The sequence below is a fragment of the Dermochelys coriacea genome, chromosome 10, assembly GCF_009764565.3.
Source record: "Dermochelys coriacea isolate rDerCor1 chromosome 10, rDerCor1.pri.v4, whole genome shotgun sequence".
In the NCBI taxonomy this organism is placed as follows: Eukaryota; Metazoa; Chordata; order Testudines; family Dermochelyidae; genus Dermochelys; species Dermochelys coriacea.
Genome location: NC_050077.1, coordinates 84,488,684 through 84,512,799, shown reverse-complemented (window position 1 = coordinate 84,512,799; position 24,116 = coordinate 84,488,684). Strand labels below are relative to the sequence as shown.

The 24,116-nt window shown below is 44.9% G+C and overlaps 1 protein-coding gene and 1 long non-coding RNA gene across 9 annotated transcripts in view; one reads left to right on the top strand and one right to left on the bottom strand.

Moving 5' to 3' along the window:
* LOC119862659 overlaps positions 1-19,261 on the bottom strand; it is a 30,168-nt gene extending 10,907 nt beyond the window's left edge. For 3 of the 4 annotated variants that reach the window (XR_005295321.2, XR_005295320.2, XR_005295322.2), the window contains exons 1-3: positions 18,879-19,261; positions 7,421-7,551; positions 374-977 (exon numbers count right to left, since the gene is read on the bottom strand). This is a non-coding gene — a long non-coding RNA (uncharacterized LOC119862659). The remainder of the gene's footprint in view (positions 1-373; positions 978-7,420; positions 7,552-18,878) is intronic. The other variant, XR_005295319.2, reaches the window with a different exon arrangement.
* An 89-nt stretch (positions 19,262-19,350) lies between these two features.
* GOLM2 (golgi membrane protein 2) overlaps positions 19,351-24,116 on the top strand; it is a 30,271-nt gene continuing 25,505 nt past the window's right edge. The window contains exon 1 of one of the 5 annotated variants that reach the window (XM_043493367.1): positions 19,351-19,935. In XM_043493367.1, the coding sequence (XP_043349302.1) occupies positions 19,609-19,935 (327 nt within the window). In that variant the 5' untranslated portion in view covers positions 19,351-19,608. The remainder of the gene's footprint in view (positions 19,936-24,116) is intronic. The other 4 variants (XR_006274594.1, XR_005295269.2, XM_038419045.2 and 1 more) reach the window with 4 other exon arrangements.

Genomic DNA, 24,116 nt, shown 5'->3' with positions numbered 1-24,116 from the left:
ATTCATTTGCTCACTGGCCCTTATCCTGTAATCCACTCCAGCTGGAGATCTCCAGGGAGTAATCCAACCCCACTTCATGCAGGGCCACCTGAAGAACTTCTAACAGTCTCTAGATCAGTGTTTCTCAATGACCAGTCCGTGAAGCAGCACCAGTCCCCAAGATCTCCCTGACACAGTTTAGGAAGGCAGCAAATCAGTTCCTGGTATCAAAAAGGTTGAGAAACACTGCTCTAGATGATCCATTTCAGTTTCAGCACCTACCAAGGGCCATCCCACAAGGCAACATGTTTATTAGATCAGCGTGGGGGAAAATAAGGGACTGGGATAAGAGGGAAAACAGCATGTACAGCAAGTGAAATGGAACCAAAAATACCTTCTTGTAAGTGACAGCAAGCTCAGGGCATTTTCACCTTTCTCTCTCACAAGCCATAGCCACCGACACACTCTGCAGACCCAACCATCGGTAGGGGAAGGATGTTGTAACTCAACAAAATGCAGGCAAAGCCTTCGTGGGCTTCTAACTCTGTTACAGAGACGCTTCTGTATGGAGCCCAATGTTTGTGGTGTTGCCAGTTGCCGCAAGGCACAGAGCCTCACCCCACTGGCTTGAGGGAGGTGATACACACACAGCTACCTCAGCACTGAGGCCTAGCAGTGCTGGAGCTGGCACCAGGTGGCTTCTCTCTCCATTTCCCCTCAGCCAACTCCACTCTCCAACCCTAGGAGCTTCTCCTCATGATGGATCCCCAGGTTTGACCTCACTGCCATCCATGAGCCTAGCAGTTGGGTGGGGGTCACACGACAGAGGCTGATACTTTCTGGCCCCCACTTGGCAGCAGGAGCAAGTGGCGTTCTGAGGACACCGGAGTTACAGGATTGTCTCTGCTATGGCTGAGCCATTGTGGCGCTCTCAGCTGGGGCAGTTGTAACCCTAACACAGGGTGCTCTGTGGTGCTCCTGTAGTGGCGTTCTTCTGCCTGCTCAAAAGAAATAAATCAGACCCAAAACACGTATTGCCTGTCCTCGCCCCTTCTCCCCATTCCCATCAACCGACGCTACACCACACTTGGTCTCTAATTTAAGGCAAGGCTCACAGGCCACTCAGGAAGGCAAAAGCTGGGCCCAAGAGGCCTTGCCTTCCTGAGCTCTCCATTAGTGCAGGTGATCCTTGACTTTAGCAAATCTTTTGACACCGTCTCCCACAGTTTCTTGCCAGCAAGTTAAAGAAGTATGGGCTGGATGAATGGACTATAAGGTGGATAGAAAGTTGGCTAGATTGTCTGGCTCAACGGGTAGTGATCAATGGCTCCATGTCTAGCTGGCAGCCGGTATCAAGTGGAGTGCCCCAAGGGTCGGTCCTCGGGCCGGTTTTGTTCAATATCTTCATAAATGATCTGGAGGATGGCGTGGACTGCACCCTCAGCAAGTTTGCAGATGACACTAAACCGGGAGGAGAGGTAGATACGCTGGAGGGTAGGGATAGGATACAGAGGGACCTAGACAAATTAAAGGATTCGGCCAAAAGAAATCTGATGAAGTTCAACAAGGACAAGTGCAGAGTCCTGCACTTAGGACGGAAGAATCCCATGCACTGCTACAGGCTGGGGACCGACTGGCAAAGCGGCAGTTCTGCAGAAAAGGACCTGGGGATTACAGTGGACGAGAAGCTGGATATGAGTCAACAGTGTGCCCTTGTTGCCAAGATGGCCAATGGCATTTTGGGATGTATAAGTAGGGGCGTTGCCAGCAGATTGAGGGACATGATCGTTCCCCTCTATTCGACATTGGTGAGGCCTCATCTGGAGTACTGTGTCAAGTTTTGGGCCCCACGCTACAAGAAGGATGTGGAAAAATTGGAAAGAGTCCAGCGGAGGGCAACAAAAATGATTAGGGGGCTGGAGCACATGAGTTATGAGGAGAGGCTGAGGGAACTGGGATTGTTTATTCTGCAGAAGAATGAGGGGGGGATTTGATAGCTGCTTTCAACTACCTGAAAGGGGGTTCCAAAGAGGATGGATCTAGACTGTTCTCAGTGGTAGCAGATGACAGAACAAGGAGTAATGATCTCAAGTTGTAGTGGGGGAGGTTTAGGTTGGATATTAGGAAAAACTTTTTCACTAGGAGGGTGGTGAAACACTGGAATGCGTTACCTAGGGAGGTGGTGGAATCTCCTTCCTTAGAAGTTTTTAAGGTCAGGCTTGACAAAGCCCTGGCTGGGATGATTTAGTTGGGGACTGGTCCTGCTTTGAGCAGGGTGTTGGACTAGATGACGTCCTGAGGTCCCTTCCAACCCTGATATTCTATGATTCTATGATCAGGCTGAGTGATGTGACTCCAGCCCCAGGGCTTTTAGGGAGGCAGCATCCACACGCAGTGGCATGTAGAGGCAGAAAAGGAAAGCAATCAAGCTGTTGAAAGCGGCTGCATTGCTTCTCCTCTCCTGGGATGCAGGGTGTGGAGCAACATCAAGAAAACCCAAACTCCTAATATAGGTCCTCCATCAAGGGAAGAGAGTGAAGGCAGAAAAGGCCACTCCTACTTTTGCTTCACAGGGAGAAGTGAATGGCCCAGGAGAGGAAGCCCTTCCTCACACTTCCCTTTGGGAAAGAAAAGGAGGAGACCAGACCATGAGGGCCTCTCATGTTTCTCTCCTCCAATGAAAGGGTGATTGGGGGGTGGGGGGCTTCCTGAATGTGGAGCAAGCTTCGGGGGGGGGGGTCAGGGAGGCAGAAAGGAAAGTACATGGGAGACATCTCGCACAGGGGGAGCACGTGATGGACATCAAAAGGGGGAGGAGGGCCACCAGCACCGTTTCCTAAATACCAATGCCTGTAGGAGAGTGGTCAGAGGAGGAGCAAGGGAAGCCAGTCATCAGGTTCTCCCCCACCCAGGGCAGACCCTGATGGTGCCTCCTATGTATCTTATTTGTAAAGGGTGTCACAGGGTGACAGTGGCCCTCTGAGGAAGAGGTCAACGCACCCATGACTCCTCAGCTGACCCCAGTTTGGCTTAAGAGAGGACACCTGAGTCACAGAGGGAGGACAGCGCTGGTGGGTCAGAGCTGCCTTGTAGGAAAAGGACAGCAAGTGAGAGCTGCTAGGAGACTGTGGGAGGTCCCTGGAAAAACTGGAGGAGCTTCCTGCGGGAAGGCTGAAGAGCAGCAAGAGGGGTTTGCCAGCTGAGTTTCCCAAGCGATAGAGCCAGGGCCAGAGGGCTGAATGCCAGACACCAGTGGAGGGTCTAACCCGCTGGTTCTGCCACAGCCTGCCAGTGGAGGTCACGCCAAGCGGGGTCACCCTAGACACAGTCTTTACAAGGACATCGTCCATAACATACTTCTTCTCTGATTACAGATTTGCCTCACCCCTTCCCAGACTACACACTGGCTCCATGAAGCAGAGTCCCTCAGGCTAATGGATTTTCTCACAAACTCTTTTGATGCTCTGAGTAGTTTGAATCAGCAACCCTCAATATACAAACTATCCACTGTGCTGCTAACTGTCAGGGATGTGATTAAAAAGAACCAACTTTTTTATTTTCCTGCTGAGGTAGCTCTTGATGGTGAGGAGATAACATTTGATTTCAGTTTTTTCACTAGACTGATACTTGCTTTATGTATTGATTTTGTTGTGTAATTGCATGTTGATAGCTACTTCTTCACAATACAGATGATGAAATTACTTTTTACATCCTTTTTGATTTCTGCAAGTACAACATTGAATGTTAGTGGCAAAATTAGTTGCTAGCCCTATTCATCTAGAAACCAAACATGAAAGCGAAGAGGTTTGTTTTAACCCGACTCTCTACTGAATCTGACAATTCTCTAAGTGGTGCAGTGAGGATGCATTACTATCCCTTTTTCAAGCACAGTGGGATTACGTAAATGTAGGAGACTAAAGATCCTTGGGACAAGAACTGTCTAGCCAGACACAATACAGTTCAGACAAAAGAAAAACAGGATAAGCATCCAGTATGTTGGTGTTGTGTTTATTTTAATATGCATAGTGGGCCAAATTCTACTCTTGGTAAATTCAGGGCAACTCCATTGAAGCCAATGGAGTTAGTCCAGATTCCCACCATGTAAGTGTGAGCAGAATTCCCTCAGCCCCAGTTTGATCATCAATGGAAGGCTTCTGTGGGTCTGAGTTTTTAGGAAGATTTGAGGGGGAGGCCAATCGGCATATAAGGAATTAGAAGGAATTCCACGCCCAGGCCTGACACAGAAGAAAGATGCAAAGGAAACAATGAAAGAACAATAGAAAGGGTGGGAGAGAGGAGCTGCGCAATGGGAAGATAATTTTCTCAATGCATGGCTGTAGGGTATATTTTACTCAGTCCCTTCCTGAAAAACTGAACAAGATTAATTAATGTGACCCGAACGTATTTCATGGAACAGAAGGCGTGGTGGTCCCTGGAGAGCTGAGTGGTCAGATCCGTTCAGAATGCTGCTGCAAAGATCATTTCCCAATCCCATGACTTCGACCATGTCACCCTTTTCTTTGCATCCCTTCACTGGCTCCCTTTTCTCTCACACCTGACATAGGCTACTTGTTTTCCCTCCAAGGCCCTTCACAGCCTGACCGGTCAGCTCTCTATCAGCATCCAAAAGTTGACTCCCACCTCCAGCCAGTCTATAACGCAAGACTCCACTTCCCCTCACACTGACCTATATGTTGTTGTTTCCTTGCACTCCCTCACCTGTCTGTCTCTGTTGTCTTATACTTAGTATCTGCCCCATGGGGCTTACAATCTTTCTTTGCTATGTGTTTGTACAGCACCTAGCACAATGGGCTCCTGGTCCAGAAGCAGTGCTCCTCGGCATGATGCTGCTGCTAATAATAATAAAAATAAATGATTCTGGGTCTCCTCCTTGCTTGCAGAGGCCACTAGACGACAGTTAAACACTCCCTTAATGCTGTTTTCTGTGTTTAAGCCACAGATGCATTTCCTACAGTGACATTATACAGTCATGAATGGGACGGAGATGGTCTGCACAAGAATGAATGCAAGTGGGAGGTATCCACAAGGCATTGTATTAAAGTGTGCTCCATCCTCTGAAAATCCCTCCTCTAGAAAATAATTGACTGGAAAAAAAGAGAAATGGAATGGAAGAAGGCTAGAAAATACTTATCAGTCCACCCCAGTGCTCAAGAAGTGCCTATTGTATAATCTCAAAGATAAAAGGAAGCTAGCAGGTACACATAAGAAGTCTAGGAAACTGAATGGCTACAGGGATTGTTAATGGGAAACATTTGACATATAAGCCACTAGCTTACTTGATATTCAGGGTGATGAGGACTGAAAATCTTTACATCTGGTGGCTGTTTGGTGACCTATACTATGTGAGGGTCTTCTTGCAGTTTCTCATGCACAAAGGCCTCATCACATAAGCCACTGGTGTTAATTAGCAGCCTCAAGAGGCCTAGGGCTGAGTGGCCCTGGAGACCCTCTCACCTCCAGCCCTGTTTCTCCAAGTTAGTGGTCAGGCCCCGTAGCAGGGAAATGCAGAGCGCTGGGGGAAGCCAGCACTGCTGTCCCACTGTTGTACACACCCAGTGCATAAGGCCTTGCTCTTCAGGACATTTCACAAGAAAGAAGTTTTCCTAGGGTGAGATTGTGCCAGTTTTACTCATGGCTAGGGCCCTACCAAATTCACGGTCCATTTTGGTCAATTTCATGGTCATAGGATTTTTAAAATTGCAAATTTCATGATTTTAGCTGTTTAAATCTGAAATTTCATGGTGTGGTAATTGTAGGGATCCTGACCCAAAAAGGAGTTGAGTGGTCACAAAGCTATTGTAGGGGCGATTGTGGTACTGCTACCCTTACTTCTGCACTGCTGCTGGCGGCAGCGCTGCCTTCAGAGCTGGGCAGCTGGAAAGTGGTGGCTGCTGGCCAGGAGCACAGCTCTGAAGGCAGAGCTGCTGCCAGCAGCGGCAAGGGTGGCAATACCATGACCCCTCTAAAATAATCTTGCGACCCCCTCTGCAAATTGGGTCTGGACTCGCAATTTGAGAAACACTGTCTGCCCCATGAAATCTGTAGAGTATTTGCTAAAAACACACAAAAGACAAGATTTCACAGGGGGGAAACCAGATTTCACGGTCTGTGATGCGATTTTCATGGCCAGGAATTTGGTAGGGCCCTACTCGTGATTGAGCTTTCACAAACAACCCTACTGCAGGTGATAGGACGATTCACAGCCCAAAAAGCATTGTACAACTTGGCCCTAAATTTGGAAAAAGCCACACTGCCATTTGAATTTTAGTTCTTTCTGCAGTGCTTTCCTGGCACTTCACTTGCCAGTTGGTTATTTCCTCCTTTTTAATTCTTAGTGTTAAAATGTTTTCTTGTATCTGAAAGGTTTGTCTTTTTATTAGTTTTCATAAGTGGGCATTTTTGTTAGAGAAAGCTTTCCTTGGCGATTGGGACATCTGGTCTTTACATCGATTTTCTTTTGCAATCACAGTATTGGCACAGGGAAACGTAACCACAACCGCTGTGTATTGTTAAATTTCTGACTTTGGAAGCTATTCTCACAGGTCAAAAACAGGTCATTCCCATACCAAACTGTGCTTCCCTGTTATAAAGTATCTGCTTGTATAAACTTCACCTTCATGTGTTCATTTTACAATTTCAATCCTGAAAATCTTGTTTAATAATTTTGTAACCTGACCCAACACCTTTGAGATTGTTCATCTTAATGCCTTGAACCAGCAGTCCACCTTTAACTTTCAAGCATGTGCACCATCGTGTTGATTTCAGTGGGACCATCACACCCTTCAGCACCTGCCCACACAATGCTAATTCAGCTTCCTCTCAGCACAGTTTAGGGCTTGTTTAGCTCCTCTGACCAAACAGCAACTCAGTTACTTCATTTCTCCTTCCTGACAGGACACATGTCCAATTTATTTCCCCAGGCTGGACAGCACCAATTGCCCCAGTTTATTGTCACCACATCCAATTCCAGGGCTCCACTATCGAGGTTACAAGTAACTCCTAGTGATTTCTAGCTCAGAGAGATACGGGATGCACCAACAAGGGGCGGAGATAGGATACTTTAATGGGACGTGGGCCACACAGACTTCCAAAGAAATGTACTGGAGTCCTGGTTAACAGCCTGTTTGGCAAGAAGAGAGCAATTGGTGAAGACCCCAGCTGAGATAACCAGTGTACTGTGTAACTAAGCCTAGAACCGGGCTAGCTACTCTTAGTGCAGCAGTTGGTCTGTATTTATATCCTGCTAACATCAATTTTGTTTGTGATTTTCTCATACCGTATGCCAAATAAACTTGGCTTTTATTTACTGTGCCTGGGGCTTGATTCTCCCCCTACAGAATTGCGAGTAACTTACTGATTTCAAAAAGCAAACAGCAGGGCCAGCTCAGCTGTAAGTTAGATAGGCTATTATTTGAGTTACCTGATGACTTCATGTGTCCAATTCTCCATCTCTAACAGCCGTTAGATTGCCATCTCGGATCCAGCATGTCTCTTGGGAAATGTGTGGGATGTGTCCCATACCTGCCTGGTGTACCCCTGTGTCCCTTTAACCTGGAAAAGAAAAAAAAAAAATCATCAACCCAGTTTGATGCCCTTTTGTTGAAGGACTCCATTTTCTTCAAACTTCCAGGATGCTTTAAACTATGCCCACGGGCCATCCCGGAGGTGTGGATTGCTGGAGCACAGCTTGCTGCAGACATGCCCCTCCTTACCTCACATCTCTCACCCTTTACAAGGCAGAGCTGCAGGCCCGGTGGCATAGGAGTTGGCTACACCAGCCCTATAGCAGCTGGCTCCCCAAGCCTGAGATCCCCAGCAAGGAAGAGCAGGCTGCTTTCCCCTCCCTTGCACGGTGCGAGTAGCACAATAATGGATCCTCAGCCCTGATCTCTTTATCAGCACAACTATGGCCCTATGGACACAATAATGACCCACAACAATTACTATTTTAGTAATACATAAATGAGATCAGAGCTGTATAAAGCTTATATGATTAACAGGTTAATGCATAATCTATGTGGACAGTCCTTCTAGGCCCTGGGTCAACCAAACTGCTGCTTTTTCAATATTAACTTGCAGAATCTTATTTATAGTACAAAAAACCTGCCAAATTTCTGCTATGGGGTGTCCTTTACACAAAGGTGGCTTTAGCTAGGGTCCCTGGATGCAACTGCATCCACAGAAATCAGGCTAGGTCAGAGTGGTGACCTGCAACACAGGGCAGAGGGTCACAATGCCACCCAAACTGACAGGGAAGCTGGCCATCTGAGCGAGCAGCATTGTGATCCTGTGTGCCAAGTTGCAGCACCACGCATGATTGGCCCAGCTGCTCCTCTGTCCTGATGGAGCAGTGAGACAGCCCAATTTGTGAGAGTGGACCTGGAGCGCAAAGTCACAGCACAGCTCAGGTTTGGGGCCCACCATAGATAGCGTGGGGAGCAGCTTGCCCACCCTGGCTGGGCCCTGATCCCACTAGCATCGTCACCAACATCCTGGTGGGCCCAAGGTGACCTGCCAAGCCAAGACTCCAGAACTGGGAGCAGGGCTGGGGATGTCACTCCCACCAGCAGCGGGGCTGGAGCTCAGGGAGATGTAGGACCAAAAGAACACCCTGGCTACATGTAAGGCAGAGCTCCCCACATTCCCACAGGCAGGACAGTGACCTGGCTTGGGCCCTATCTGACCTCCTGCACCCCAGCATACATTGAATAGGGAAGTTCCATCTGTCCCTGCCTTTAAAAACCCTCTCGGATTCTTAAATATGACTGAAATATTTTCAGATCCATGTGCTTTAATTATTTCTCCTGTTGATGAGTTGGGCCAAAGAGAAATGGAACATCTAGCATGTTTCTGGAGTGTCTGAGACTACAAAAGCCCTTTATAGATTTAGTCAGTGATACCAGAGGTTACCTAGTACACCAATAGTCTTGGATGCTTTTAATTTGTAGCTTTCTTAGACTACAAGAAAAACCAACCAGGAATCAAAACCACTAGCTAAGAACACAGAGCACAAGGAAGCTGAATATTCAGGGAGCTGTATTCCTGCACTCAAACCTGAGGATTCTAATCCCGTTTGGTGCAGAACGTTCTAAACCATTTGAGTCATTATAAAGAAGGCAGGAGTGGGGCTCCTTCCTAATTACTTTTCACCACAGCATATTCTGCCTCCATTACAGAAAATGAAGCCTCCATGCCATCACAGATGTCACACTCAGAGCTCTGATCTGTACACATGAGTAAACTTTTCAGCAGAGAAGCCAATTGTGTTATGCAATTGAATTAATATATTGAGGTGTTGCAGATAACCCACATCACCATGAAAATTCAGGTACCAAGCCTCAAAACAAAAGGTTTCACCAAATCATAAGTAGGATACCCATAGCATTTTGATGTCTTTCATTCTACTTGCTCAAGGGGCAGAACAACATTCCTAAACTGATTGTCATGGGGAGCACACGGCCTCCTATGGATAGGAAGACATCTGGTTTGTACACATGGCATAATGACATTGGCTATGCTTAAGCAGAGTTGGTTCTTTTATCATTACTTTTTGCTTAAAGTTAATGCTTGTGAGAGTTTGTCGACTGACAGTACTGTCGACAGGCATCTTACCTACAGCACAGGCACCGCACTCTCCTTCTAGCCTTAAATGTGTCTCAGTCTTGAGATGGAGAAGCCTGGAATGGGGAGATGTGAAGAATTCTCCTTCCATTTATTCCTTGGTCTTTCTGCTGAGACCAGCAACTATGACTGCTTGAGTGATCATGACTTCACTCACTACAGACCTGGTCCACATTCATACCATCCAGTTAGAAGTGAAAGGTACGGACCTAATACCACTATAACCAAGGCATCCCAATTCCAAATCTACTATTTTCTTGCATTCCAACTCAAAAGCAGTAAGCAGCAGTGACCATTAACATAACAGGTTGGGAAAACAAAGAATTAGCACAATTTCAGCATAATTGCTTATAGCTCAGTGCACTTTCATTGAATCTCTTAATCCTTAAAAAGGATTAATCAGTTCTTAATTGCTGATTAAGTTAATTTTAACCTAGTACTTATGCCGTAATTGACGGGCATTGTTTGCAATAGAGTTTTATAGCACTTCAATAAAGATGAAAAGTCTTGCTTCAGTTGTGTTCTCGTGTTCATGACGGCAAGGCACTATGGAAACCAGCACCACCGAGTGCTCAGACACTGAACTGTGATACAGTTAACTAAAACACTAAGAGATTACTACTGAAACCCCTGTTTAAGAGTCTTAGTCACACTGTTTATTTTAGATTAAAAAGGATTTTAGTAAATTACTACAGTAGCTCTAGTTTTCCTTGAGTGAAAGAATTTTGTCATATAAAAACACAGTCAAATTGCATTGGGGGTGCATATGGAGGAGTTCTGGGATGGATTAGACAAATTTGGCATAATCATGACACTCAAATAGCATAATCCTGTGAGGTGCTGAGTGTCCTCAACTCCTGTTGTCTTCCCTGGGAGCCAAGAGTGCTAAGCCTCTCCCAGGATTGGTCCCAAAGACAATGAAAAGGAAAAAAAAAGAAGAGCCACTCTGTGAAATCATACAGTGTGAGCTTCCCAAACTTACAAGTTGAACTGATGCACTCACTTATTTATGCTCACATGACTAGGTAAGTGTTGGATGGCTTCAGGAAGATTTACTTCTCACTTATACACCTTTGATAGACAGAAAGGCCTTTATTTTATGTCACATACAAGAGGTTAAGTATATTTATTAGTCCAAAGCTACTGGTACTATAAAGCAGCCTTCCACGATCTGCAATTATAGATTAACGAGACTTTAACTGAGAGCCCTCCGTGTGCATCAGAGCAGAATCTGGCCCTTTAAAGTGTAAGATTAGATTTTAGTTATTGATGTGCTTTCATTGTTAAAACCAGCAAAGAGTCCTGTGGCACCTTATAGACTAACAGACGTATTGGAGCATAAGCTTTCGTGGGTGAATACCCATTTCGTCGGATGCTTGTATTCACCCATGAAAGCTTATGCTCCAATACGTCTGTTAGTAAATAAGGTGCCACAAGACTCTTTGCCACTTTTACAGATCCAGACTAACACAGCTACCCTTCTGATGATTGTTAAAACAATTATAGTTATTCAACAAGAGGAAATCTAACTTAGGTGCAGTTGTATCTGCCAGTTGGTCAACACTACAAAGGACTTGACAAAAAGGTCAATGGTTGGATAAATAATGTGTGGCCCACACATTTTGTAACCATGGCAAGAACTGCCTTCATATTCCGAAGTCAGGTATTTTAGCAGGTGACTGACGCAAACTCACATATAGCCAAGTTAGCAGAAGTGTGCTAAGCTTGTCTACTTGAAAGTCTCAGAGACGCCAACTCTTGTTATTTTATCATGTGCCTCATGATATTTGATGCTTAATTTTAGAATTTCAGCACCCTTTTTGAAGCTTTTATATATTTGTTATTAACACATTAATTGTAGGGTGAACTTGTTCTACCAACAGTAGTTTTACATTGTGAATCTGAGATATTATTTCTATTCCAGTAGCAATTGCAATGTGCAAGGTAATTTCCACACATAAAACACAGAAAGAGCTTATAGTCTAGAGATCACAATTTAGAAGATGTTAAGACCCTATTCAGTAGCAATACAAGGGGATGAAGTATGCCTAAAAGGGTTGGAATAATACAGGAGGTAACATATGCAAGTTACTGGGCTTTGAGGTATCCAATTGATCAGTTTGATCAATCCCTGTGAGTTGATTGCACATGTAGGATAGGATTAGGTATTTTTAAATTGATTGTCTTCTCTCCTTGATGAGCTGTGTGTGTTTGATTTTTGGAGATTCTGAGCATCAGCAGCCACCATTAACTTCAATTGAAGTTGTGGCTGTTCCGCACCTTTAGAAAACCAAACACCCCCGCCCTGACCTATGCCAATATTACCTTTTGTGTAGATTACGAATGTGCACTGCATTCTAGCCACCTCATAATCCAACTGTGTCAGTGATAACCAACTCACTAGTTCTCTTTTTAGTTCTCTCATGTGAGCATGAGACCAACACCTGTTGCCAGAAACATGTCCTAATTACAATTCAAATACATGGTGTCCAGGAAATCCTTGCCATAAGGAAATCTTATGGCACTGGAGATAACTGAGGTGCAGAAAGGCAGCACATTATTCTTTAGAACCATTCACATGTCAAAGAAAAGCTGAATATCTTGAAGAATTAGAATCACATTAAATGCACACAACAGTCCTGGGTTAGCCTCGCTTTGTAGAGGGTGGAGGAATGTTTATTAGGAGGGTATTTTAAAAAAACAAAAACAAAAAAAAATGTGCATCTTAAAATAGTGCCCAGGAGGCCTAACTGAGATCACGGCCTCATTGTCTGAGATGCAGTACAACACATACAGACAGCCTCTGCCCCAAGAGACTATGACTGTATTGGAGTGACCATAAACAAAGAGGGAAAAGGACACAGTCAAAATATTTACAACTTCTAAAATGTACATTCTTCAAACTCTAAGGGCCTACTTGTGAAACTTGTTTCCTCCTGGTCTTACTCTAGTGCCAACAGATAACTACAGATGCAATGAATGACACTTGGACATCTCTGTGCCTGAAAATCAGGCACAATCAGATACATTATAGGAGGAACTGGTAGAAACTATATTTAGGTAGCTTAGCACCTTTGATTATAAAAGATGCTTGAGACCTTTTTCTGGGAAGATCTAATACCTCCATTGTTTGAGGATGGTCTTTGAAATCTGGCATGGATGTAGCCTTGGGCTAAAGAAGTGCCTTTTCTTTGTCTCATGAAATTCCATCGAGGTTTAGCTGAGTTATAAAGTATTTATCATTATTTCCCTTCTCTTGCTTGTTTTCCTCAGGAAAATGCTGGCACACACTAGAATAAGAGCCCGGGTCACATCACCACTACAGCAGCACACAGTCTGCCCCAAACCAAACTTTCTGTACCCAGAACATGGCCCCAGCATCGTATCCCATCCCCAGCTTTGGAGGCACCAGATAGGCAAGAGATCCCCACATTCTGGGGTAGAAAAGCAAGATGCACACACCCTGGCCAGGTGTCCCCTATTACCAGACCCAGCACATGACACTAGTAGGCTGTCCCCATTCTGAGATGAACAACTTTCTTCTGCTGAAAGTCTGCATAGTTATCCTGTAGCTCAAGAATTCCCTCGGTAGAAATCTACACCTGTTTGAAAGCAGGGTAGATCAAATCACAATACAGAACTTCTAGTGAGCAGAAGGGCCCATGCAAACACTTAGTTCATGACAGGCCATTGCGGGATAGATCTATACCCTAGCTTGCTGTGAATGAAGTGTTTGTGTAGACAAGCCCTTAGGTTGGAAAGCCAGGTGATCAAAAGCTAGCAAATACCAGATTTACAGTTACCAGTCCAATCTTAATTCTGCCCACTTGTATGAGTGCATTAAATTAGCTTTTAATTACGTGACCACATATTTTCCATAAAAATCCTGTCTCATTCAGTGCACAAGTTGGATATACAAGGGGGCAGAAAATTGCAGCATTTCCTAACTTTAAGTATTTGATTTTACAACCTAAACAATGCTCTTTCAAAGTAGTTCTTGTATGCTCATTATCTACACATATAGATAACGCACAGCCATATGAAAACCAACATATTATGCGCTCAGCCAGCGTCCTCTCCCCTGCCGTTTACCTTAGCGTGTCTTTACCTTGACAATATCAGACTTCAAAATCCATGTCACCATGAACTACACTGTATGTTTTCTTTTTGCATAATTTCAGTACTAATGGGTATTAATTAAAGATGACTATTACTCTGTAAATACAGGATTTAAAGAGACAGGTGTTCTTTATTTGGTATCCTATGTATTTCCTTTAATAGGTTTCCTTTGTATTTGTCTAAAAGGTGATTTAAGGGATGCAATCTTGTTCAATAACAGCTGGTGCCTTGGTTACCAGCCCCCCCCCAGCTGTGCCTCAGTTTCCCTCTCAGCTGGCAGGACAGTTGAATTTAGCCCAAAAAACAAACACACACATAGTTCTTCACCCTTTCTGGGCCACAGCTCCTTTTCTAGGATCCTTCTCCCCTTAGTAGCAGCGGTTTCCAAAAGTCATCCTACCTGGGCTAGAGGGAGTCCAAGCTCTTCAGCCACTGCAGTCCCAGGTTCTTGTTGGGTTTAGGACCAGCTCTCACTCCACTGCAGGAGGAATGGGGGTATGGGTACTTCCTCTCCTAGGAGGCCCAACCATGGGCCCTGGCAAGCAGTTTTGGTTAGCACAATGGCCCCATCTGGCATCAGAGCATGGCATTGCAGGGGTCTCCATCTCCAACACCCTGGCTGACCACTTCTTTGGCCCTATAATGGCCTATCTGTCTGCATCTTCCATAGTCTATCCCTCCATCCAGCTTACCTTTAATTTCATGCACCTTCCAGATGAACAAAAGTCCAACTGAAAATACAGATAAGGGATTCTTATGCCTCTCTTCAGCTCTGCTCAAGGTCCCTGCTCTGCCCCCCTACTCGCAGAGTTCTTCTATGCTTCCTAAGCAGAGCACTGCCCCCCAGGGCTTTTCTCCTGGAGGCCCTTCTTCTAGCAGGTTTCCCCATTGCCTGCCATCCCCAGGGATCCCAGCCACTTCTCCCAGGAGTCTCCCTGCTTCCAAACCCCCACAGGAATATAACCAGGTCCCTATAGGCTCTCTTCCACCTACCTTCAATCAGAGCAGAAACCTGTTCTCTTCCCTTTCTCTGTGGCTCCCCCTGATCCTTCCACAGCTGGGATTACTAACTGTAACTGAATCCAGAACAGGATCAGCTAAGGGTTTACTGCTAGGTCCCCAATTCCTCTTAAAGGGCCAGCCAGCCTGTGCTAGGTCCCTGAAAACAAAGAAGCTGCTCACCCTCGGTTTTCTGCAAGCTCTGTCTCAATGTCCAGGGTCTTATCCTTCCCCCACTTCTGCAGCTTGTTGATAGACTGTAGATTACAGCACTGTTCAGGCTGCTTTCTGCAGGTCCTACCAAGCCCCCAGTCAGCTCCTCCCTGGCAAGATCTGACAGCAGCCCTGGTCTATCCAAGTCTATCCCTGTTTACAGAGTGATCCATAGCAAGGCTTTCCTCTTCTCTGGTCATTCTTTCTGGAGAAAAGGGAGCTCTCTTATCTCTGTGTACCCTTCCACAGCATATGTTGCTGGCCAGCCTCTGTCCCACCAGAAAACACTTTCTTCTGAGCTGAGAAGAGACTGCACTCCCCTTCAGAAGCCCAGCCCACACTTACAGGTGACAAACACTTTCCCAGGGCCACTTCTTCCAAGGACAGTTCTTTTTGTGTGGCAGATGTTATATTACAAATAAAGAGTCTAAAACAATACTTCACCTTTTTAATAGCTGTTCATAATCTCTAGTGGATCCTTTCAGAACTTCTTGCTTTTTACCCTCACTACAGAGGTCGTTTGTTGCTGAAGGAATATCACAGGTACATGGATGCCAGGAGGTCTAGAATGGCACCACAGTAACTTCTATTTTAAAAAATACTCTTTCTTTTTTGCAAGTGTGATTTAAAGAAGGCATCCCCTCTCAAACTGCCAGATTCTGCACTGAAACTCCCCAACCACTCCTCATGAACAAATGTCTCTCCTCTTCCTGATTGGCTTGAAACTTCAAATCAATTACTGTTCCCTGTACACGAGTGTATTCTTTAGACTGTTTTTTTTCCCACAACATTCTGCCATTTCACCTGATTCAACCTCATTATAACCCCAGATGCGTCTCAGCTCGTTTTCATAATGCAACATATATCAATAACAATCCCCTATAACAACCCTCCAAGCTACTTATCCTCAAAAAGCCTTCCATAAATATTACTCAAAGAGACTTCATTTACATAAAGAAATGTATTGATCTCATTGCCATTTTTCCCCAAGCTGTTCCATGTATAATTTTATCACTAGAGGTAAAAGCACATATTTTCCCCTAGTAGAAAACATGCTTTAATATTTGCCTTTTGCAGCCAAAGATTCATCCTATCTCAGTGACTGGGAGATTGTTGTTTAGCTGTTTATGAACCAAAGTTAGAACTCAGGCTAGTGATTCACAACATTTAATTTTTCTTGGGTCAGCTCCCACCCCTCCAGTGTCCCTTTACAACACATCTCAACACCGCCATCTCCCCTTTTACCATCTATTTTCTCTCTGTCTGTCCTTTTCTTTTTATTTTCCTTGTCTTTCCCTCCCTTCTTCACTTTGCTCTTTTACAAGCATTTGTGCGTATGTTCCTCTTCCCAGTGGTCCCTACTCCTATAGCTTTAATTCCTGCTCCCACATTCCCCTCACTTGCTGGAAAGTGGCAGGTTAATGGGTGTGGAATGTATCTGTTACTGCCACCCAAGAATGAACTGAGAAGCTTGGGCTCGAGGAAGGTGGCTTGTAAGAGCTTTGTCCACGTGAATGGCTCCCCCAACTGGTTACTTTAGGGGCAGTAATGGGAGCAGGGAGAAAAGGCGGAAGGGGCTTTGAAAGACTCAGCTGCTGCTGTACCTGCAGATGTAACAGTACATTTAAAGAGTATGTATGTGTAGGGAGAAGATTTGAGGTCCTGAAGCTTTCTTTATAAACACACAGATGCTGTCCTTTCCTCTCTGCTCCCCCACCCCAGGAGTAGTCAAGCACCCCCTTCCCCAGATTGGGACAAACAGTAATGAGCTTTTTGAAAGTTGCAGAGGACTGGGAGCCACTCTGGCTTTTGACAAGTCAGATTGCTTTTACCCTTAAAAGACATGAAATCTCTTCCAAGACAAATGCTACTAGTAAACCCTGGGCATGCTGTGTAATTCAAGTAATTTGTTGTTAATAATGAGCTTCGATAAACTTTCCAAAAATGCAGAAAGAATTGTCAGACAAGTTTACAATTACTTGTAAGGTGTTGAAAGTTAAGGAGTATATCCTGGTATATCCGTAAGAATTGAAGAACTCAAGGATCTGAACATGGAAGAGGCTTGGAATTAGTTTGTCAAAGTTGCAGAAACTATCTGAAGCCTGCATCTTGTTGCCTGTATCTCAAACAACAGGAAAAAAAACATAGGGAAGGACTGCAGACCAAACTGGGGAAGGGGGTGCCAATACCTCCAACAGCTGGCAATGGGACAGTAGATGGGGAGAGCTCTGAGTTACTACAGAAAATTCTTTCCCAGATTTCCAGCTGGTGGGTCTCACCCATGTGCTCCAGATCAAACGAATCACATTTGGGGTCAGGAAGGAATCTTCCCCCACGTCAGATTGGCAAAGACTTTGGGGAATTTTCACCTTCCTCTGTAGCATGGAATACAAGTCATTTTGTTTGCTTTTTTGACCCCAGCTGCACACTGAGCTGAAGTCTTCAGTGAGTTGTCTACAGTCCCATTTCCTGAGTTGTTACAATTAATTAAGAAATTCATTATGTGCATGACTGATTTAAATTTTCCCTCTAATGTAAATTTTACTTGCCATCACATTACCTGTTCACCTGATGTGGTTGGATCCCTCTGAAATTCCTCAAAGTCTCCTCTGGTCTTTAATAATCTAAATATGTTTGTGCCATCTATAAACTTTGCTACCTCAATACTCACCCCCCCCTTTTATAATCTTTAATATATTAAACACCACTGGGCCCATTAAGACAGCGTTTCTCAAATACGGTCACCAGGGGCTTTTCTTGCAGCCACAGACTCCTGGGCAGTGATTGGGGGCGAAAGGGAAGCAGTGGTCCCTCCACAAGGGCCACCAGCAGGGATTGGACCCTGACTCTCTCTGGAGACACAAATACTGGAGGAGGAGGCAACTAGTGAGTTCCTCACCTTCCTGGGGATGTAGGGTTGGGTTCCAGCTCTGGAGTGGCAGGCAGCAGGCTCTGACCACGGGGCTCACCCCACATTACCCCTGCTAGCCTGTCATGCATTCCCCGTCTCCCACTTCCCCCCTACCAACCTCCCCATCCAGGGCTTAATTTATCCTCAGGCTTGCCAGGACTGAGTAAGTCTGCTGCTGTGAAAAGTGATATTTGTATGTTTGTTAATATCACTTTTCACAGCAGCAGACTTACTAGTCCGCAAGTCTTTTTAAAAAAGCAACCCGAAAAAGAAGCAACAACAACAAAGACAAGAACTTGCAGAGCACCTTATTTGTGTTTCTGTTCTGTTTAGGTCCTGTAAAGAAGAGACACCTATATGTTATTTTTATTATTGAGTCTGCAAAAAGATTCAATACATTTACAATGATTTGGGCATGTGTATGTGCATCTATATTTGTTTTTCCTGAAGTTAATTAAGGATTTTAGGGAAAAAAATGTCAGCATGGCCACCAGCAAGAGTTGGTGGCTGAACTTCAAGGTCACCAAACAATGTGTCGTGAGAACCCCTGCATTATGGAGGCACCCTGCTGTTAATCTCTGGCCATGATGAAAACTGACCATTGCATCCTACTCTTTGCTTTGTCTCCAAGGCAGGTTTTGACCCAAGACAACACCTTGTCTCTCACTCCATGAGTGCTCAATAACAGACCTCAAAGGGGCAATTCTTCAACAAAAAAATTTTCAAAAACAGAAGCTGCAGAACTGGAACGGATTTGCAAACTAGATACCATCAGATTAGGCCTGAATAAAGACTGGGAGTGGTTGGGTCATTACAAAACCTAAGCTTAATTCCCCCCACGTTAAGTTCTCTCTACGGTTACTCACACCTTCTTGTCAACTGTCGGTAACGGGCCACTCTCCTACCCCTTCGGAAGTTATTTCTCCTGCCTTGGTATCCTGCTGTTAATTGATGGAGCTGGTTAGACCGACCTCACAGCGGGTAAAGCCGCCCCCACCCTTTCATGTATCGATACCTGCTCCTGCATCTTCCGCTTCTAGCCCAGATCAACGTGTTCCTCTCTCAGGGGCCCCGGGGACGCCTCCGTCGGCTTGCGGGTAGGGGCTGACCCGGCTCCCGCTGAGACCCGTCAGCCGGGGCCCGCTGTTCGCTCCCCCGGCAGGACCGGCCCCGGCAGCTCGCGGCAGGCGGCTCCGTGTCACCCCCCCCCGGCGAGCCCGGCCCAGCCGCCGCCTGCCTCGCGGCGCTTCTCTGCCCGGGCGCCTTTGCTCAGCCCCCGAGCCTGGGCAGGGACGGGGGGCCGCACCCGCACGGCTCCCTCCAGGGGGGCCAGGGCCCGACGGAGCGAGAGAGGCCGCCGGCGCCGAGGCCCGCGGCAGTGGGGCTCTCGCGGGAGTCGGGCGGGGGGGGCGCGCTCTCGCGAGAGCCGGGCGGGGGGGGGCGCGCTCTCGCGAGACGCGGTAACGCGGAAGTGGCGGGGCCTGCCCTGGAGCCGCCCGCCGGGGCCCGGGACCGGCGCGGGGGGAGCTGAGGGAGGGAGGGCGGGCGCGGGCGCGGGGTCGGCAGCGGTTCTCCCGCGCGGGGCGGCGCTCGGGCTCCCCTCGGCCGCAGCGAGATCCCCAGCCCCGCCTCCCTCTGCGGCGGCGGCGGCGGCGGCCCCCTCCCCCGCCCCGCCGGGCCCCCTTCTCGGCTTCTCCCCTCAGCGGCGGGCGGCGGCGCGCGGCGAAGCCCCCCCGGCCTCCCCCATGGTGGGGTTCGGGGCCAACAGGAGGGGCGGCCGTCTCCCGTCCTTCGCCTTCGTGGCGCTGCTGGTGCTGCTCGCCATCCTCGCCTTCAACTACTGGAGCGCCGCGTCCCGCCAGGCCCTGCTGCAGGAGGAGGTGGCCGGGCTGCAGGGCCAGGCCAAGCGCGGCGAGGCGGCCCGCGGGCGGCTGGAGAAGAGGAACTCTGACCTCATGCTCCGGGTGGACTCCCAGCAGCAGCAGCTGGAGCAGAAGGAGGCGGACTGCAGACGCCTGAGCAGCCAGCTGCAAGCCAAGGACAGCCAGGCCAGCAGATGCGAGGACAGCAAGGTAGAGGGGTGCGGGGCCGACATCCTGGCCGGGCTGGGGGGTGGGTGTGGAAAGTACCCCTGGAAGCGAGCGTCCCTCTGTACTTCCTGCCGTGTGTGCTTTCTGGTGTCGGGGACCTCGTCTTCTTCCCTGAGCCTCTCTAGGGCCCAATATAGAGAAATAACAAACCTCAGAAGCAGAGTTTGGGAGTTACTTTTGCTGCTTCTTCTAGGACTAGTGAGTTTGTTATCCTAACGTTTTGCAGCTCCTGAAGGATGATTTGTGGCACCTTAGAGACTAACACATTTATTAGAGCATAAGCTTTCCTGAGCTACAGCTCACTTCATCCGATGCATCCGATGAAGTGAGCTGTAGCTCAGGAAAGCTTATGCTCTAATAAATGTGTTAGTCTCTAAGGTGCCACAAGTCCTCCTTTTCTTTTTTGCGAATACAGACTAACACGGCTGCTACTCTGAAGGATGATGGAATGGGTGCAAGAAACAAACTCAAGGCTTTACCCAGTGTGGGATATTGGCTATTTGACTATCACCTTGGAAGTGGGTTAATGTGCTGCAGGTCAGCTCATTTTTTTTCTTGAATTTTTTTCTTCCTTTGATCTGATCTGTTCTGACTAATGAAAAAGAGATCCGAAGCTTTAAAGCTAGGGAGCTACTGTCTTGTCTGGCTTAATGAGTGACGTGTTATGAAAAAATGACTCGTTTAAACAGCAAATTGAAAAACCAAGATAGTACCTGCCTGTGCACTTTTCTTCACCACTTTATCTTGCAAAACTTTGTATAGAAAGTTTATTTTGATTTTTGAAAGATCAAAAATACCATTTTTCTTTCATAAGTTCCTGGCTAAAATCAGTCATGGCTGGTGCTAGTCCACTCTTAGGAATATTTTAAACTTAACTATGCAAAATGAAATTTTCCATTTGGTTTGTCATGGAAAAGAGTGCATGAATAGATTTTGTGCGGGTCGGGTACATTTTCCTGACAACTTTGCCATGCTGGGTTAAACAAGCAGCTCTTTTTAATAGTAAGAAACTAAAGATGTGGAGGTAATAGTTTGAGATAAGTGATGTGATTGAATTTTAGTGCAGTGTTGTTTGAATGGAGTTGGGGATTGGGGTCTTGTGGCTGAACAGTTTGTACTTTTTTAATTACTATTTTTGTAATGGGATTTAAGGAAATACCATTGTTTGACATTTTTACTGCTTTATTGAATGCCTTTCTTTCTGATTCACATCACACGCTTAATTAATTTTACAACAAAATATCATGATATGATATGAAGTGTGATGGCGTAGTTTGGTAAGTGGAATTTGACTAACCTGCTGAAATAAGAACTGTCAAGGTTGGTTTTAAAAACTGTCCTACTTAAACAACAATTATCCCATGTCTAAATGAAAAATGCATCTTATTCCGATTAGCAGGAAATATGGTGGAGAGCACCACAAATTTTGCCTCTTAAATGGCAGCCCAGCATATTTTGGTCTGTCTGTAGTGAAGTCATTATTTCCCACTGCAGCAATGAATGAGCTATTTAGATCTTGCCATTGAGGTGATTTTTCCAATAATTCAATGTTTGCTGAGAATGTTTGCTGAGAATTAACTTTTGAGTGCTTAGAAAATAGACAGTGTGATTAAGAATGTATTTTTAGAAGTTGATCTACCTCTCTGGAAAACAAATGATACAGAATTTAAAAAAAAAAAAATCATACTACTGCATTTGACTTCGCAGCTGTTTGTGTTTGGTTAATTACTAAAAGTATGTTCTACAGGGTTACTACAATTAATTGAAAATTGTGACCCGTAAGGCAGTTGGAAAACTACATTGTACAGTGCCAGGATAGTGATGTGGTTTTTTTGGGTTTGTCTGTTTTGGTTTGGTTGTTTGTTTTTTTTTTTTTTTTTTTTTTTAATAGATTTGTAAGTTACAGTTGGCTGAAATTTTCCAAACTCCAATTTTTTTGTCGAGTTTTTCTTCACGATTTCAGTGAAATCAAGTGGTGGGGGGTTTTTTGTGCAAACTTTATCAAATTCGTCCTACTTCTTGGCCAGCTCTCTCTCAATATTGCTATGACACTAACTAAGAGACTGTCTTGTATTCTAAAATGTTTGGCTTATTACTTTTTTACTCTTATTGCATGGCTTTTAAAAGCCAAATGTTTAATAGCATGTACAGTATTAAGCATATTTAACAGGTTTCAGAGTAGCAGCCGTGTTAGTCTGTATCCGCAAAAAGAAAAGGAGTACTTGTGGCACCTTAGAGACTAACAAATTTATTTGAGCATAAGTTTTTGTGAGCTATAGCTTACTTCATCGGATGCATATAGTGGAAAAATAAAGTGGGAAGATTTTGTATACACAGAGACAGGAACAGCAGTTGACAAGAATGTGTGAGGAACAGTAGGGGGGGAAATAAACATGGAGAAGTAGTTTTACTTTGTGTAATGACACATTCACTCCCATTCTTTATTCAAGCCTAAATTAATTGTATCCAGTTTGCAAATTAATTCCAATTCAGCAGTCTCTCCCTACTGTTGGTCACATGTTCTTGTCAACTGCTGGAAATGGCCCACCTTGATTATCACTACAGAAGGTCCGTTCCCATTTTCCCCCTTCCCCCCCTTGCTGGTGATAGCTCACCTTACCTGATCACTCTGGTTACAATGTGTATGGTAACACCCATTGTTTCATGTTCTCTGTGTATATAAAATCTCCCCGCTGTAGTTTCCACTACATGCATCCGATGAGGTGAGCTGTAGCTCAAGAAAGCTTATGCTCAAATAAATTTTTTAGTCTCTAAGCATATTTAAGTTTCTTCTATATTTTGTACTACTTCAGATCATAACCCTAAGTCTGCTGCTTGAATTTTAGCTAAATGTAGTCATCCTGAATATACATATTCAGCTAGAGATACAGTATTACAACTGATTTACACAGAATCTGTGGTAGAATAAAGAACTCTTCATTAGTACATTGTTATAACTGGCAACTATAAAACTGTATTGGGAGTACTCCATGGTAAACTGGTAGTGATTGGGTTAAATTATATGACTTGCTTGTAACAGAGAACTGGTTGGTTTTTTGTTTTTTTTTTTTTTCCGTCTGTCTTCTGCAGGGAGGACTAAATCTATTTTCCCACTTGAAAAGGCTTATGAATACTTCACTGTGGTTTTAGGGTTTTTTTTTTTCACCTGTACTTAATTAAAAAGAGATGAAGGTTAACAATTGAAAGTTTATGGTTATTTAGCTGCATTTATTATTTTTAGGATAGCAGCTCTAGAGAGAGAGGTATTCTATAAAGTACTTACTTTTCATAGCACTTCCATTTATTCCAACCTGAGAGCAGATGTAGCTTTTAAAAACAAAACAGGTATTCCAAATGCCTGATTCAAAGATATTAAAACTTCAGAAAGTAGGTGGGGATTGAAATATCTAATACCCCTTTGTTTTGGGGGAAAAAAGGGATATGTCCATATTGTACAATTTTAAAAGTAACTATAAATAAATTGTGGCTACTTTTTAAAAGGGAAGATAATTGAATTCTAATGCTTAGTTAATGTTTAGTTAAACCTAATAGTCCAGAAGCCATACTGGGGAATACTTATGACCCCAACAGAGACAAGTTTCTTTCAAAAACTAACTGTGCAGGAGTCAGTTTTTGACATAATTCCTTGTCTCTGCATGGTGTTTCTTTGGTTCACGACCTTGTTCCCTCACTTCTAACATTTTTCATCTTTGCTTTGGTTGATTCGTTGTATGAAAAAATAAAGAAATATAAGGTATTTTGGCATAATAGCTTTATATTTACACTTACCTTTGCATTTGTTCTCATTGGTTGTAATTGTTAGTGCTTTTACATAATAAAAATATCTAATCAAAAAATCCTTCATAGAAGTCTGGCTCCATCAGAGCTGAGGCAGATCTCTTAAAGACCTGCTTTCATATTTAAAAGTATTGTTTAAAGCAAATATTCTTAGCTGTCTTGCCATTGCTTTTCACTTTAGTATAACTGAAACATTTGTAAATGATTTTTCGCTATTAATACTGTTTACTTTGCAGCACTTAGTCTTGGACAGTGAAATCGTGACTCGTATGTTCAGTTTTTCATGCAGTACCACAATGCAATCTTAATGTTACAAATGATAGATTTAAAGATAAATATATCTACTTTATTAGTTTCCAGAAAAT